This window comes from Corythoichthys intestinalis, chromosome 6 (genome assembly GCF_030265065.1).
Source record: "Corythoichthys intestinalis isolate RoL2023-P3 chromosome 6, ASM3026506v1, whole genome shotgun sequence".
In the NCBI taxonomy this organism is placed as follows: Eukaryota; Metazoa; Chordata; class Actinopteri; order Syngnathiformes; family Syngnathidae; genus Corythoichthys; species Corythoichthys intestinalis.
Genome location: NC_080400.1, coordinates 42,001,063 through 42,017,115, shown reverse-complemented (window position 1 = coordinate 42,017,115; position 16,053 = coordinate 42,001,063). Strand labels below are relative to the sequence as shown.

General features: G+C 37.1%; 1 protein-coding gene across 1 annotated transcript in view; it reads right to left on the bottom strand.

Moving 5' to 3' along the window:
* The window catches only part of sorl1 (sortilin-related receptor, L(DLR class) A repeats containing), a 96,753-nt gene that overhangs the window by 56,328 nt on the left and 24,372 nt on the right, over window positions 1-16,053 (bottom strand). The window contains exons 2-6 of the mRNA XM_057839623.1: window positions 12,582-12,698; window positions 11,040-11,174; window positions 10,691-10,852; window positions 7,714-7,781; window positions 1,919-2,099 (exon numbers count right to left, since the gene is read on the bottom strand). Of these exons, the coding sequence (XP_057695606.1) occupies window positions 1,919-2,099; window positions 7,714-7,781; window positions 10,691-10,852; window positions 11,040-11,174; window positions 12,582-12,698 (663 nt within the window). The remainder of the gene's footprint in view (window positions 1-1,918; window positions 2,100-7,713; window positions 7,782-10,690; window positions 10,853-11,039; window positions 11,175-12,581; window positions 12,699-16,053) is intronic.

The window sequence follows — 16,053 nt, the reverse complement described above, 5'->3', positions numbered from 1 at the left end:
CAAGAGAGATGAGATCCAAATCATATTCACCATCTGTTCCACTATCTGTTTTTCTGCTCCCTCTCTCTGCCTTCAAATACACAAACACCGACGACTTGCAATGTGCTCAACATTAACAACTGACAAATAGTGGTTTGTGCTGAAGCAGAGCTGTTACTTCGGTTGATTCAGTTCATTATGCATTAACTGAAAGCAAAGCTGGATTGCAAACATTCTCCAAGAACGCATGCAGCTGTAGAACAAGAACAGCAGGAAATATTTTGCTTTCGTTTGCCATGTTGATGAAGTTGTAGATTAAAATGAGGAAATTGTTTTTTATGGCTGGCGAATCAGTTCAGAGTGTGCCTGACCTTTATCACTCCGTATTCATTTACAAAGCAATAATTGTATGATAATTGTCTGCTACTGAAACACAAAAGTATATTTTATTTAGCTTGTTACAAACAGGCCACATTAAGTCGCACGACGCAATTAGCTGAGTAGAATGTGTCATTATTGGTACGTCATTCCCAGCAACCTGTCAAGTGATCCAGCACGGGAACATTGCTGGTTACACAAATGAAATGACACTGGCCTACAAAATTTAGGAAAATATCTGTTTCAGAGATAAAAATGGTTGAATCATAATTGCTGTGGTGACATGGATTTGAGAATAAAATATTTTAGTGCTGGTTGGCTGAAATACTCAAGATATTTAATGTTCAAGTTTGATTACAAAGTTACATAGGTGTCATTAACATGATATCAGTTTTACAGTTGGTGTCTGCCACCGCTTATGAAATGTGTAAACATTAATGCATTTAATCAACTTCCAAAACAGCAATACATTGAAAACAGCATATTATGTCAAAGGTCTTGTCTACAAGATTATATTCTGAAATGGTAGACATTTTTTTAGGTATATACTTTATGTTAACCCAGAAATAGCCATTCCCATTTCAATTCATATATGTTTTCACCCAAATTTCTTGGATTTTAACAATTCAGCCAGATAGTATATCTAAGAAACTATAGCCAATTGACACTTTTGCCCTCATTTTTCTTTTTAGTGACCTAAATTCAGTCTACTTTTATCCAGGAAGCAGTAGACCAGTGATATTAGAGATAAAATACTGGGAGGAGGGGTTTAGTGAGACTTTAGAACAGTTGGTAGGCTTAATTAGCACTTAGTTCTCTTGTCTAGTAATGGCTTAGTTAAAAATAAGATTTTTTTCCAATCATACACACTAAATAATGTTTTCTAAGTCGTGAAATATTTAAGTTTCATTTACCATATTTATCAGTCGATAAGACGGACTGGATTATACAGCACACCACCATTGAATGTGTATAGTTTCATACATAAGGCACACCTGATTAAAAGGCATATTAGTGCATTAATGATGAGGTATAATAAATTTTGAGTCAACAATATGCTCTCGAAGTAAACAGAATATTCCTATAAATTAAGAGGACAAACCTATTTTCTCAACTGCCATGCTGTCTTAATTCCTTTTGTGTTTTTTTTTTTTTTTTTGCTTTGTTTTTTGAGTTACATGATAATGTGTCTATATTACAAATCTGCAGCTGTCACTGCCTCATCCTAGAAAATTTCTAACCACTATCAGTTTTTTTAATGCAAGTGAGAATCTAATGACAACAGAAAAAGGGTTTCAACTATCATTAAGACAAAGAACAAATACTGTAGATGGTTAATAGTTTTCGTATGGCATGTTGTAAAGTATTTAACATCATATTTTCCTTTTGGGCAAATACTCTATGTGTTCAAATGATCTTTTGGACAGACATGTGTTCAAATGATCTTTTGAACACATAGGAATACCTTTGAACAACAATGGTTGAGTTCTGACAACAGTTATGTCAAGATAAAATACACTGTATTGTATTTTCCATTGCACTGTATATGAATGTGTCTTACCCTCGTTGTGGTAGCAAACATGTATTTTTCCCTGAGCTGGAAGCTGTCAACTTGCTCCAGGATCACTGTATGGTTCTGTTCACTCTGAAAGAAGTCAGTACTACTAAGAATTGTGGAGACACCCTGGGGCTCATGCCTCTGGACCATCACTGTTGTGGGCGGGTCGTATGGCTCAACACCCCTGGAAATGAAAACAGAGATATTGAAGTAGGGGTGCATGCATTGATTTACCAGCTCATCACCACCTTTGCTGATTACAGAAATCTTTACCTGCCAATAGAATTTACCTACATACACGTGCAAGTCATGACAAAAATGTGAAAATGAAAGTATCCACTGGTATGTTATTTCAAGAAGAATGTGCGTGCTTTCATTGCATTTTCTACCTTGCTGTGCAAATGAGGGAAAAAATAAGCAATAGCTAGATAAAAGCAACATGTGGACAAAAAGAACTACAGTATATTGAAGGCCTTTAAACCATGAAGTCTCAGTAAATTCATGAATATTTAATTCCCTAGTCAAAGTCAAGGTTCAACACTTGATTTTTGTTTTTGTCACCCAAACGATAGCAAAGACTAATGTCACAATCTCTGGTTAACCTGAACTGGTTCTTAAAACTTTTTTAAAAATAGATAAATAAAAGATAAATAAAATAAACTGAGCTTGAACAGAGTTCTTCAATAGGTTGTGTTTTTTAAAAATAGATAAATAAAAGATAAAATAAAATAAACTGAGCTTGACCAGAGTTCTTCAATAGGTTGTGTTAGCCCTTAAAGGTAGCCCCAAAATGGACTAAGGTGTTGTCATCCTAAATATATTTACAAGTGAAACTAAATAGTTTGAATTTTTATTTGATTTTTAAAAGTAACTGTGACCTTGCATGTAATTCCCATCTTTTCCACTATTTCATGCATTATGCATTCATTCATTTATTCATTTTCCATGCCGCTTTTCCTCACAAGGGTCGGGGAGGTGCTGGAGCTACGGACAGAAGGCAGGGTACGCCCTGAACTGGTTGCCAGCCAGTCGCAGGGCACAATGAGACATACAACCACTCACGCGGACACTCATACCTATGGACAATTTAGAGTGTTCAATTATAAGGTCAAAACGAATGTGGGGTGAAGTTTGTCATCTATATGTGATTTATAGTTTGATTGAATTCGCTTTTGTAAATCAAACCACTTTGCAAGCAAGCAGATTTCAACCCGGTAACATTGTGCCTTATTATGCAAGTACTTGCCCAATTTGTGCTTCCTACACACCCAATAGACACACGGGTCTTATTATAAACACTTGCCCAACAACAGACACACTCCTCAATGATCAATCAGAGTTTAAATTTAAACATTAAATATTTAAATTTAACCCAGTCAGCCAGATATTTAAAAATTATAGCTGTTTGCTGAGGCAAGTAAAAAGGACCAACTGAAATAGCTTGAAAAAGAAGCAAAAATATACTGTTAAAATGTCACAAGGCAGTACCAGAACACATGTGCACAGTGATCAAAACTACACGGAGAGGCTAGGCTGTGTCTTAGCCTCAGCTTTGCAAACATGATGTTTTCAGTCAGAGGCTCAAGAGTTTAACAGAGAAAGCACTGTCTCTGCAAGGTTCTGCCCCTGTGGCTTCTAGTCAAAGGGACTTGTAAAATTTAAGGATGTTGTCCCGGTCTGTGATTTGTGCTTTTTGGGGTGTTCTCTTGATAGGTCTTATTTTCCAGTATTTTAGTTCCAGTGCTGTATGGTTAAGTTTTCATTTACGTTTTGTTTCAGCCAATCAGCTCCCTGCTGTCACTTGCATCATTTCTTAGTGTTTCTCGACCTCACCTTGTTCCCTTAGTATTTAGTTTGAAGTCTGTTTTGCATCTTTTGTGAAACCAACATTTTTTAGTAGTTCAGTATTTTTCAGTAACGAGCCTCTCTTCTCTATGCAATTCCTTCCCCTCTAACAAAATCAGCATTTCGTTAACCTAACACCATAATTGCCTAAGACATATTTTTGCCATACTGAGATCTATGCATAATGCCACTCTCCTACCACTGCTGCATCATCATGCCTTACTGATTTTCTCCTAAGCCAATCAGAACTGTTTAAAAACACTCTCTGCTTCAATCATAAAAATATAGTATCAATGTGTTTGCAAAAACAAACTATAAATAAAATTAACATTTTCCTGAACATGTTAAAATATGAGTTAGGCAATCATGCTGTTAGGCTAACGGTATAATGGTTTGTACCAAGTAAAAGACAAAGTACTAAACACAACAAATCCCACAATGTCCTGCTGGGTTCTGTACTAGCAAAACAAAACCATTACCATAACACAACACATCCAGGAGAACCTCGCTGGATCATTTGTTGTTTTGGTAATGGTCTTAAAGGTTCAGAAACCAGCATATGCTGGATTTCTTGGCAGAGTTTGCCATCTGGACAGACTTGACTGGACCAACCTTGTCTATATCTGATGATGTGAACAGTGTGTTTATCTTTTCTTTTACCCATACAATTTCAAGTTATTTTTACGACGTGTTGTTTGCTTTATTCGGTCCAAATTAGTTCCGAGGTTTGTCCATGTTGTAACTGTTGTCCCTCATTTAAATTGTGTTTACACTATAAATATTCCAAGTGTAGCAAAATGAGGCAAAATAAACCATGTGGCATCACTGTCAGTGTTTTCTGTTATTGGTCACAAGACTCTAAAGGAAAAAGGTTTGCTTTACAAACTAATACAACACAAATTAATACGAAACTGAGAAAAACTGAACTACGTTGAGTCCACTTTAAAATCACAATTAATGTAGATTAACTCGGTCACATGTTGCTGCTGATGGCATCAGATGCTTTCAACTAACTTACAACTCACACTTACTTTTGGCCATAATTGACCACCACCTAAAATGTATTTAATTTCTTCCTACTTCTTTTTTAACTGAAGTAACAAGGTGTTTGTATTTGTTGATATTTCAGAATTTGGCCATCTTTTATTTGGTTTAAAAGCCACATCTCTCTTGTATACACAGAGGATTTTGAATTACCATATTTCTTTTAGCCAAAAAGGTGCACTTGAAATCCTTTATTTTTTCCCAAAAATTGAAGGTGCACCTTGTAATCCAGTGCACATTATGTATGAATTCTGTTTGTGCTGAATGACCTGGAACCTATTTTTTATGGAGCATAACTGTATCATACTGCTCCAGTAAAGTACTCAAGACACACATTCATAGTCCTTCAAACCCATAAATAAAACAAATACATGAATAAATAAAAGAATAATTACAAAGTTAAAAGACAAAGAACAAATGCTTGATGTACTAATGTAGTTATAATCAACTGCGACTTTATGTATTCAAATAAACTGATTCATTGAGGGTGCATGGTAGATGACAGAGGATCAGAATGTAAATCGGGGCCAATAATCGCATTGGTTTAGGTTTTAAACACCACTCAGAAGCAAGATGGCAATTAGAAAAAAAAACTCTCTGGATTTCAGTGTTATTAGACAAAGTGGCACCCATTTTTCTAAGCCATAACAAAAACAATTAATTCATTTGAATGGAGCCACTGTGGTTGTGGGAATAAGCAATCCTTGTTTATCTTACTCCTCCTAAAGTGTTACAACAGATTTAACTTTGAATTGGTATACTGACATTTTGATATATTTGCATTTGGAAACTTTAAGGGTGTGCTCAAGTCCCTTCTCAAAGGTATACCACTGGTCGCAGAGGTAATTACAGGTTTATAATATTTTTTTTTATTGTGTGATTTTTTTGACAGCAAAGTATTTGCTCACTCAAAATTGACCAATTAATACAGTACAATATATTAATTGAAAAAAATTGGAACGCATTTCAGTTCCAAGTACCAACTCGGTACATAGTAACTTTTCTCCAACTGCAACTTTTCAGAACAAATATATCAAAATATAAAGTATAGTGGTACCTCTACCTACAAAATTAATTGGTTCTAGAAGTAGTTTCTTAACCTGAAGATTCTTTAAGTAGAGACGCATTTTCCATGTAAATGCCCTAGTCCAGGGGTTTTCAACCCAGTCCTCAAGGCACACTGTGGGTCCTGGTTTTTGTTCCAGCCGATCCAGCAGAGACAGTTGAACCAATGAGGCTTCTGCTAAAACAAGCCACACCTGACTGCAATCAACTGATTGCACTTGTAAAACACCAGATTGGGGAAAAAGTGTTGTCATCTTGTTTGGTAAGAATGAAATCCTGCACCCACAGTGTGCCTTAGTGGAATAGGTTGGGAACCCCTGCCCTAGTCCGTTCCAAGCCCCTCAAAATTCAGACATACATCTTTTATAAAGCATAAAAAGGCAACAAAACATGTTACATATACATTAGTGTCTTGCACAATTAACAAAATGACAGTTGTGCATCATGTAAAAAACAAAAAAATAAAGAATAAAAATGATGGTCATTTACCTTTTAACTGTGGTCCTCATCTCCCTTTTCCCTTATCAATCACCAATTGTTTGAATATTTCACAAATTCGTCGGCCGCTTTGTGGTAGGCGCTACTTGCCTCACCATGCCGAACAGCAGAGTGAGTTCCTGTGCTCTTTTTGAACTTCTCGAACCATCCACGCGATGGCTTAAACTCCTGATGTTGTTCTTGCACCAATGTTTGAAGAACGTGCCTATTGTTGATGTATTACTGCCATCCTCTTTGGTGAGATCAACAAAGCGCACCCCTTTTTCATACTTTTCTATTACATTATCTCTTGCTTTGTTTGTATTCACAACTCCTCTTCTCTTCTGTTCCTCTATTCCAATAAAAGTTAATACGTATGCTCACGAGAAGTGGGAAGTGCTAATAAAGAGGACACCACGTACAAATACATTGTAGAGTGTTGGCCAATTGGATGCCAGGAAGATGCTCGGCAATAGCCAGTGGCAGAGCAGCTGTGAGTATGTTACTTTCAGTAAACTCTGGGAGCTGCGAGTAGCTGCCCATACACGCAGCTTCCCATACTGTGCTTTATTTATGCCTATTGTAACCATGAAACTTTACTCATAACAAGAGGCATTTCTGCCCCTGTTTAGGCGTGTCGTAACCTGAAAATAATAATTTGTAGAGACTTTTGTAATTTGAGGTACCACTGTGTGTCAAATTTGTAAGTCCAGCTAGCCCTGGTGCAAGCTCAAGTACTACTTTTAGCCTTTACTGCTGTCAGTCGAATATGCATTTGCTGGCTGAATCCATTACACTTTTTCATCAAGTTACATTTTCAGCTCAATATTGCAAAATCAAGTTCAAGAATCGACATCGTAGTAAATTCAGCATTAGGAAATCATCTACTAACATATAAACATATATAATTCATTTCATAGCTTTGCTGATACTTTGGAATAACTTGCTGATAACTGGAGGAATTATACAGGTAATTTGTCATTTCACATCCTCGCTATCACAATGCATTAGCATGCCTACATCCCAGAAATGTGGACATAACCGTTCATAGAATCCATTGTTTGTTAATACTTGTACATTAATTAGCTTCAGCTTTATTAATGAGTGATGGAAGGAGTGCAACCGGCTACATCAAGATTGTATTCCCGATTTTGGTCCCTTCGCTGATAACCTGTGAGAATGTAGACAGTTCCTAACATTATTTGTACTGTATACCATTATCGTATTTACTTTCGATTCAACTTGTGTTTCCAACATACATAACTGAAAGTAAAAGATGGTTCAAGGTATTTTTTTTTTTTAATTGTTTTGGCGCTTCTCAGCCCATGGTTTGCTGTGCTTGTCAGTGAGTTTAAATGTTATCTTACCAAAAGTAGGTCTTCACATGCTCCTGGATCAACACCCAAGTCTCCCCAAAGTCGTCTGACTTCCACAGCTACAAGAGTGTGGAAGGAGGGAAGAAGAAGAGGGGGATGGTGTGTTTAAAAAAAAAATGTAGGTCATGCTCATTCCTTCATTTTCACTTTGGACATGTAACAGAAGCAAGAGTATTTAGCTACTAGCTCAATAAAAATGAAATCAAGAAGAAATAAATAAATAGTTTTAATACATCAAAGAAAGCAATAGTTTTCCTTAAAGATTTCTATGATCAATGTTAAATAAAATAAACAAAATCAATGGCACCAGTAGTTAAAATAAAATACAAAACCAATTGTGTGTCTGAAAATATGTGATCAATAGTAGTAAAAGGTACCCTATTCCAATAGTTCAACATTTATACATTCTTTTTGAATATGTTAATTGCAATCATACGGTTATAATAATAATAATATGATCTATAAATATAATAATATGGTTATATTTTATTTTATAATTGTATCGTCAGCATTATTTTTTGTCTGAAAGGGATGGGACAGGTCTATTACTTTATAAGGTGCGCAGCGCCAGTCTGGAACACCCACTGTCATTAAAAATATATGAAAGGGTTATTTGATATTAAAATGTATGAGGTTGGTTTTTTTGTAGGTCATTGCTGTGTTGGATAGTAGTTTAAAGGGAACCACGGATAGAAGGACCTGTAGTTTTTAAAAGATAAACGTTAGTATGAGTTATAATGCTTTGATATTAAAACCCCTCTTGATGTTTTAATTTTTATAAAACTTGTAAAATTAGTTTAACTAGTAGGTCGCCATTGTTGTTGACATCACAATGCACTGTGGGCGGTGATGTCATCGGGTTGCGCTGCTGGGCTTTCAGAGTATGACACTAGCAACATAAACATGTCATCTGTTCAGCCCTTTCAATTTGAACCCAAGAGGAACATTGATGAGCAGGACAACACTTCCGATATTTCACAAAACGAACAGCAAAAGCAAAATGAACATGAAAGACGGGATGAGATGAGACAAGAGTAGGACAAAGGTGGTAGTGTTCATGTGGCAAGTTCCTCTAGTGACAGTACTAAAGCTCCTACTGCCAGTGACGTAGCAGGAGAGTGTTTGCTGTCACGAACTCCTGTTTTTTGTTTGCTTCCTATGACGTCGGGAATTCATCCCACAGCTCTGTAACAACAATCTGACCAGCAGCAGAATGTGACAAAATCACGCCAGTCGTCATACTAGCTTCACTCGTATAGAGCACGGCTATTCTCCCAGTACAGCCCAACCGCGTCATCACCACCAGCATGCATTGCACGTGTAAAACTTGGCGCCCTCCGCAGGTTAAAACGTACTAAATATTGTATTTTTAAATCAATGGCTATAATTTATGTGTTTCTAATACCATATAGTAAAAGAGAACAATTGTGGCTTATTAGAGCCTATAAGTCTTTAAGTCCGTGGTTCCCTTTAACAAACCAGACCTTTGTTCTCTCAGTGTTCAGTGACTTTCCAAACTGTACAGACCTACCCACAGCTGTTTTGTTTATGGCAGTCAAAAAGGATCACCAAAACACATTCATCGGGTGAATACTACCGTAATTTCCCGAATATAACACGCACTTTTTTCCCCCCAAAATCAACTTGTAAAATCATGGTGCGCATTATAAACAGGTACATGGATGGAGACAGAAATATACATATATTACATATATATATATATATATATATATATATATATAAACCGATTTTTTTTAATTGACACGGCCATGTTGTGTTGAAGAAACGTATGCCGCGACCCGTTGCCAACCATTACGGTACATGACGTCACCATTTTGTTTTGGTAATACTTCACTCTAATCGGCCGAATGATTTTGTCTGTGTTAAATTCTGCTTTTTTCACTCTTCATAAAGCACAGAATAGTTTCTTGAACTCATTTGAGTCAACGTTTATTGCAGCTCCGCAACTCGGACCATAACAAACGTAACAACACACTTCCTGTGTGTGTCTGTCAACTATATCTGTCCGTCGGGAAACTCAAACCCAAATAACAATAGTTCCTATTGTTACTGTTGTGTTGACAGCGATGAGCTCTCACGGATTTCCGACTTAAACGTTCTCACTTTCACTTTACTGTATCAATCCATTGAAGAAACATTTATTCATCATGATGAAACGAGCAAGTTATACAGCAGCCTTTAAAAGAAAAGTCACATCTGTTTTGTTTTCTCCTAGATTCTGGTAAGTTGGAGAAGTTGTCAAATCATATTATTACTGTAAATATTGTCAGTTTATGGTAATGTTCTGAACTACCAATGTGCTATGCTTGTGCTGTGTTTCACCAGTCAGTGAAATGACATTTCTGTATCTGTACACGAGCTCTGTTTTCTTGTATTCTTCTATTTATTGGTGCTAAAATTAGGGTGCGTGTTATAAATGGGTACAATAATTTTCCCTAGATTTTACAAGTAAATTTGGGGTGCGCATTATACACGGGTGCGCCTTATATTCGGGAAATTACGGTAGTTTATGTCACAAAGGAAATGACTGACATTCTGATGACTTAATTTTCCATGAGAAAAGAGATCAGGTAGTTTGCTACTTTGAATGCAATTTGACAAGCAAGCTTTACTCCGCGCTAAATTCATCTGACACAATTCCTCTGCAACAGTAGCATGCCATTTCGGCCCAGCTGTTTACAGTAAGTATTTCATAATAAATTATGGAATAGAAGAATATTTTTTTCTCATGGTTATAAATTAAAAAAAATCTTTAACCTGAATGTAAATTTTTTTGAGTGTGTATGTTAAGGATGCATTATTATCAAACACATTAAACCGAAATGAGTGGTTTCTTTGTGTCATAGCTAAACTTTCTTTGCAGTCTTGAACAAAGAAACCAAAAAGAATGTATAATTTTTCCAAGTTTAAAATTCATGTACTGAAGACAAAGTATGCTATTCTTTACCTGCTTGTTTGGGTGAGAGCTGTCATACCCTAGCACCAGATTGGGCATTGTGCTGTGGATCACTATGTCTGTTGGTTTGAATGGGACTGAGAAACCTTGCACACTTTGGGAGAAGTCATAGGTGTTCCACAGGTAGTTGTTGGTGGTGTCAACGAAAATGTACTGAAACACAGGGAAACACGTTTAAGCACTATAGGTGAAGGTTGCACTAAAGCTCCCAACGAACAAATTGGTAGACCAATAATATAAAATATAGCTGGAACACAAAGTTATCAGATTTTTTTCACAGTGATGTCTGCTTATTGAACACACTCTGCCATGCGACACAAGAGTATAAGAAAGTACTTACCCTTTTGTTATCTGCAGGACTGTGGTAGAATTGAGAGATTATCTGTGTGCTGCCAGCCTTGGCCATAGCCTCAGGCAACTTGAATTTCGAAGAGACAGGAGTGAAGCTGGACCCATAGTCATAAGACACATAGACCTGGATTGAAAGCAGAAACTGATCATTCTGGGAACATAATGGCATGCACAAAAGACAGTCCTTTAAAAACTATTTAAGCCATGTAGACTGACTATCATCCCGACAGAGCGGGCGCACTGGCAACACTGGAGTGAATTGAAGTTACAAAACAGAAAGATAACACTTTGCGTCCTGTCAAATAATTTAGTTTTTAGTCACTTTTGGCAGCAAATTTGTAACTACTGCACCGGACTGCTGTTGTCTTAATCTGTGGTCCACAGATGTAAAGTAGAAGTGTTAAAATTGGAAAGTAAAAGCAGCTTTTTACAATCTAAAAACTTGATTTATCAATCAAGTAACAACCTTTCCACTGTGTTGTCTAAACAACCTAAAAGCGCAAGTAAAAAATTATCCGCATGTTATATGGCGCCCTCTTACTTTTGGTTTTAATTCGAGTCATTTTCTTTTCTTTTACAATTTTATCAACAGATCCATGACAAATTTGTAAAGACAGTGCTAACCAATCAATGATAATGGTCCACCAGTATCATTTGATCTTTTGTCAGTGGTGAAGTTTGATGGACGGCCTACAGATTCTGCATGTCTCACACTTTTCCAGCCAGCACTTTTAAACTAAAAACAAAAGCGAGAGCACACTATAAAACAATGTGCAAATAATTTTTGACGAGCACGCACATGAAATAGCCGTATCTCCACCTATACTGTTCATATTTTTGTTTCACACAGCACAGGGAAAAAACTGTGATCGCATCTCTGAGCAGAGACGAGGGGGAACTAAATGGAACAGTGATAGTAGTCGTATGGAGATAAGTATCTCGACAATGACTGGTTGAAATGCATTTTAATCTGTAGCGGGACTCAACACAACCTTTCAGTTTTGAGAGTCTAGTCCTTGCAGTTGTTCAGTTACCACCAATCTTGAGATTTAGTGACTTAGCATAATATATTCAGCTGAATTTTCATTTAACAATTATATAAAAAAATATATATATATGTACATAAAAAATAAAAATAAAACAATATCCTCATTAAAAAAAATAAATAAATAAAAAGTGACGCAACTCCACATTTCAATCAATTTGTCAAAGCTGTTAAGTGAACAGTGAGCTCTAAAAATGGAACAAAAAGGCAAACATGCTGTTCAATTATTGTTTGAGGCGATGTCATCTCTGGGTGTGCACTGGAGAATGCTGTAGCTTGTACACTTAATATTCACAACAACAGCTAAAACATAACAAACCGGTTTTTAAATGCAGTGTATGGTTCTCGGGTGATTAATTGACAAAAGAGGGAGTGGAATGACGTAAAAGTGTCGTCCCAGAGATGTCTAATCTCAGGCTCTGCAAGATTAAAAAATGTTTCGACTCCAAATTTTGCAACTTTTACCCATACATGTGTTCACCTTACCGCGCTGTCTCTGGGTCCATCGGCTCCAGCGCCGTCTCGAGCCAAAGCCACGATGACATTGCTTTTTTCTCCAGCCCAGTGGACAACCATCTGGTTATGAGAGTCATTCAAGCTGGCCTGGAGAGCAAATAGTGGTGTAAATTGGATGAGTATCAGTAATTTTGGATTAATAAGTGTTTCTATTTACTATAAACCCTCAGTAATCAGATTTCCTGCATGGCAAATGTGTGTTTGACTGACAGGCAAAATGTTCATGACTGTGAAATGATATTTAAAGTGGGTATACTTTTTACTCATTGTTTCTGCGTGCTTTGCAAAAAAAATGTTTGAAATAAACTCAACAATCTGAGATAGACAAAAATTAAAAATTGGCACATGAAAATGGGACGAAATGCACTGCAACAAACATCGAGGCAGAAGTAAAATGTGAACTATTGTTGTTGTCAAAGCAAAAAGGTACAATGAGGTAATTGACGGGTTGTGTGTGAAATCCCATTTTAAAAAATCTTCATCGACTACAACCTAGTAAGGAGTTCCAAAAAAATCGATTATTAGATGCATCGCGATTCGAAACGTTACGATTCGATTCCGATACATAAAGGTTCAAAAACGATAATTTTCCCTAATAACTTTATGACAGCCACTCGTACCGGAACGAAATTCAAGACACGTCTCCCGCCTGGACACCTTTAACGGACGCACGCACAATGGTATGATGGATGCTGCCAGTTATTGAGCGAAAGATTTACTCCTTTTCAAAAGACTGGAAAATAAATTTGTGCATGAGACAGGCAGTTACCCGGCAGTTGCGCTTCTGTGGGCAAGTTATTTTTTAGAGCAAGAGAGGAAGAGAGATAGTTCATAGTACGGATGTCCCGATCCAGGTTTTTGCACTTCCGATCCGATACCGATATTGTTTTGCACTTCCGATCCAATACCGATACTGGCCGATACCGATACCGGCCTATCTGAGCATGTATTAAAGTTTAAAGTTATTTAGCCTCCTTACTTAGTTGTCAGACTCATGTTGAAAAGGGTTTTAGTACTCTTGATAACAACTAGCCAGCTGAATTAAGTGAGTTTGAATAACACACAACGGTTGGTAACAAGAAACTGACCTGTTTATTCAGTGACAAACACAAAACATTATAAATAACAAACAGAAATGGCATAGTCAGTCAGTAAAACGCGCAAATAATATTGTAAACTGTCTTAAAAAAGCAAAACACCCAAACAACCTCAGTGGAAAATCCCACAAACCCTCCAAGCTATTAGATGATTTTAATGTTTCGTGCATTAGTTACAATAATTGTATAAAAAGCCTCTCAGGTTTAAATAAACGACTATTTCAGTATCAAGTTTACATTTTAAAACAGTATATAAAATACTCAAGTCCCCATTCTGTATCAGCAGCTTTAAACTACATTCAATTCATTTAATTTTGCGAATCAACTGTTAAAGTTGTTAAAATTGCTCCCAATATTCCATATTTTCCCTTCTGTCTAGAGCAGGGCGGTAAACCGAAAATTTACCGGTACCGAAATTCTTTACGTTGACCGACGTCATTTTGACCATGACGGTAAATTCGGTAATTTAATAAAACAAGAAAATATAGTCTTTTCATCCCGCTTTGACTCTGTGTTGTTTGGCTATGTTCACTCCCCTTTAAGAAAGCAGACAGTGTGCTTACGTATGGAGTCACGTGGTTATCAGGAAGCCAATCAAACGAGCCCGGTAGGCTAACGCTAGCGGCTAACGCCACAAGCAAACGTGATGGAGTGTTGCTCAAGGGAGGTTCGCCAAACTTTCACCCGACATTAAATAGACTCTTGGCGGCATCCAGACGGGCATTCACCCGCTGTCCTCCCGATTTCCAAAGAGGATGCTTTCAATGCTTTCTACTGGTAGCCAAGCCACAGGCTAACGCTAGTGGCTAATGCTAGTGGCTAACGCTAGCGGCTAACGCCACAAATGAACGTGATGGAGTCGGATAGCGGCTCTAAACTTGTCGAAACAGCTGAACTTAATGAGCGGATTGGTCTCGGACTGCATCTAGCAATTATGCTGCGTTCCAGAAAAGTGGGATGTCGGACTTTTCCGACCTCCGAGCAGGAAAATATCATTGGAACGCCACTCGAACTGGGAGGTCCAAGTCGCGAAGTCGGAGGAAAAATAACTACCCCGACTTCCAAGTTGTTTCAATCTGACGTCACTGGCATTAGTTTATCACGTTATCGTGTATCTCTTGTCTGTGTGTAATTTCTCTGATAGCTTTTGTGATGGTAAAGCATTTAGCATAAAGTACAATCAAACAGTGAAAATTATAATAGAACTGTTTAATGGCCCCAGCTATTTTTCTGTATGTGCTTAATTCTGTGTCATTAGATCAATGCAGCTTTAATGTGTGTGTGTATGTATTAAAAAATGCACTGGGAAAAAAACCCTGAAACCTTGCAGTAAACACTTGTGTTGAGTAATTATGTCACAGCAGCCATTAACAATAAGTTGTCTTTTTGAAGTGTACTGTTCAAGCTGTAAGTAATTTGTGTTACAATGACGTTTGCACAGGCATATTGATTTTGACAATGTACATTGTTCAAGCCATAAAAACTGTTTTGAATGTTCATACTTGAATTCTTATTGTTTACAATAAATTTTTGTATACTTAATGTTTAGACTGCATGTACAATTGTTAAATATATTAAATTGAAAGCTGGTAAATAAATCAACAAGAAACGGTTAATCTGTATTTCATGCATTGATTCAGATTTTCAAATTACGGTATATAACAGTCTGCTTGGGTGAATTTATCGTCATTTATCGTTATCGAGGTAAATCTGCTCAATTTATCGTGATACGTGCTTAAGGCCATATCGCCCAGCCCTACTTCTGTCTACTTTCGACATGTGAAAGTTTTAAAACTGTTTTGAAGATAGATTCAAGTCAATATTTTGCAGATTTAGGGATATTTTAGATAAAAAGTTAATTAGGTTCGCTTGGAAGGTTCACAATAGCCTACTAGGGAAGTCTTCTGCTTTGAGATGGCGGCTCTTTACCAACACATCTAGTTTTCAATACTTCAATCTTGCTAACGCAGTCGAGTCTGTCGTTTTGCATCTAGTTCTATATACATATGATATCTATTATCTCCAGTAAAACGACGTTGACGTAGTTTGTAGCGGCTGTCAGCAGCAGTCAGGTATTCTTGTGTTTTTTATCCAGCGGCATGAGTTGAGCTAAAGCCGTGAGTTGAGCATTGGCGTTACCCAGGTCTATGACAAGCATGATGTTTACTCTCGGGACGCAATGCGGTCCGTTTCTCATTGAGTCCCGAAGACTGCGCTGTGTATTAGTTCCGCTTTACTTGACATATTTCAATAATCGGAATTTGGATGTTTGTGAATCGTTCTCGAATCTTCCGCGGCCGAATCGCTCAAGGGTGTAATGACGGCTGGGCATGTTGTACCGTGGT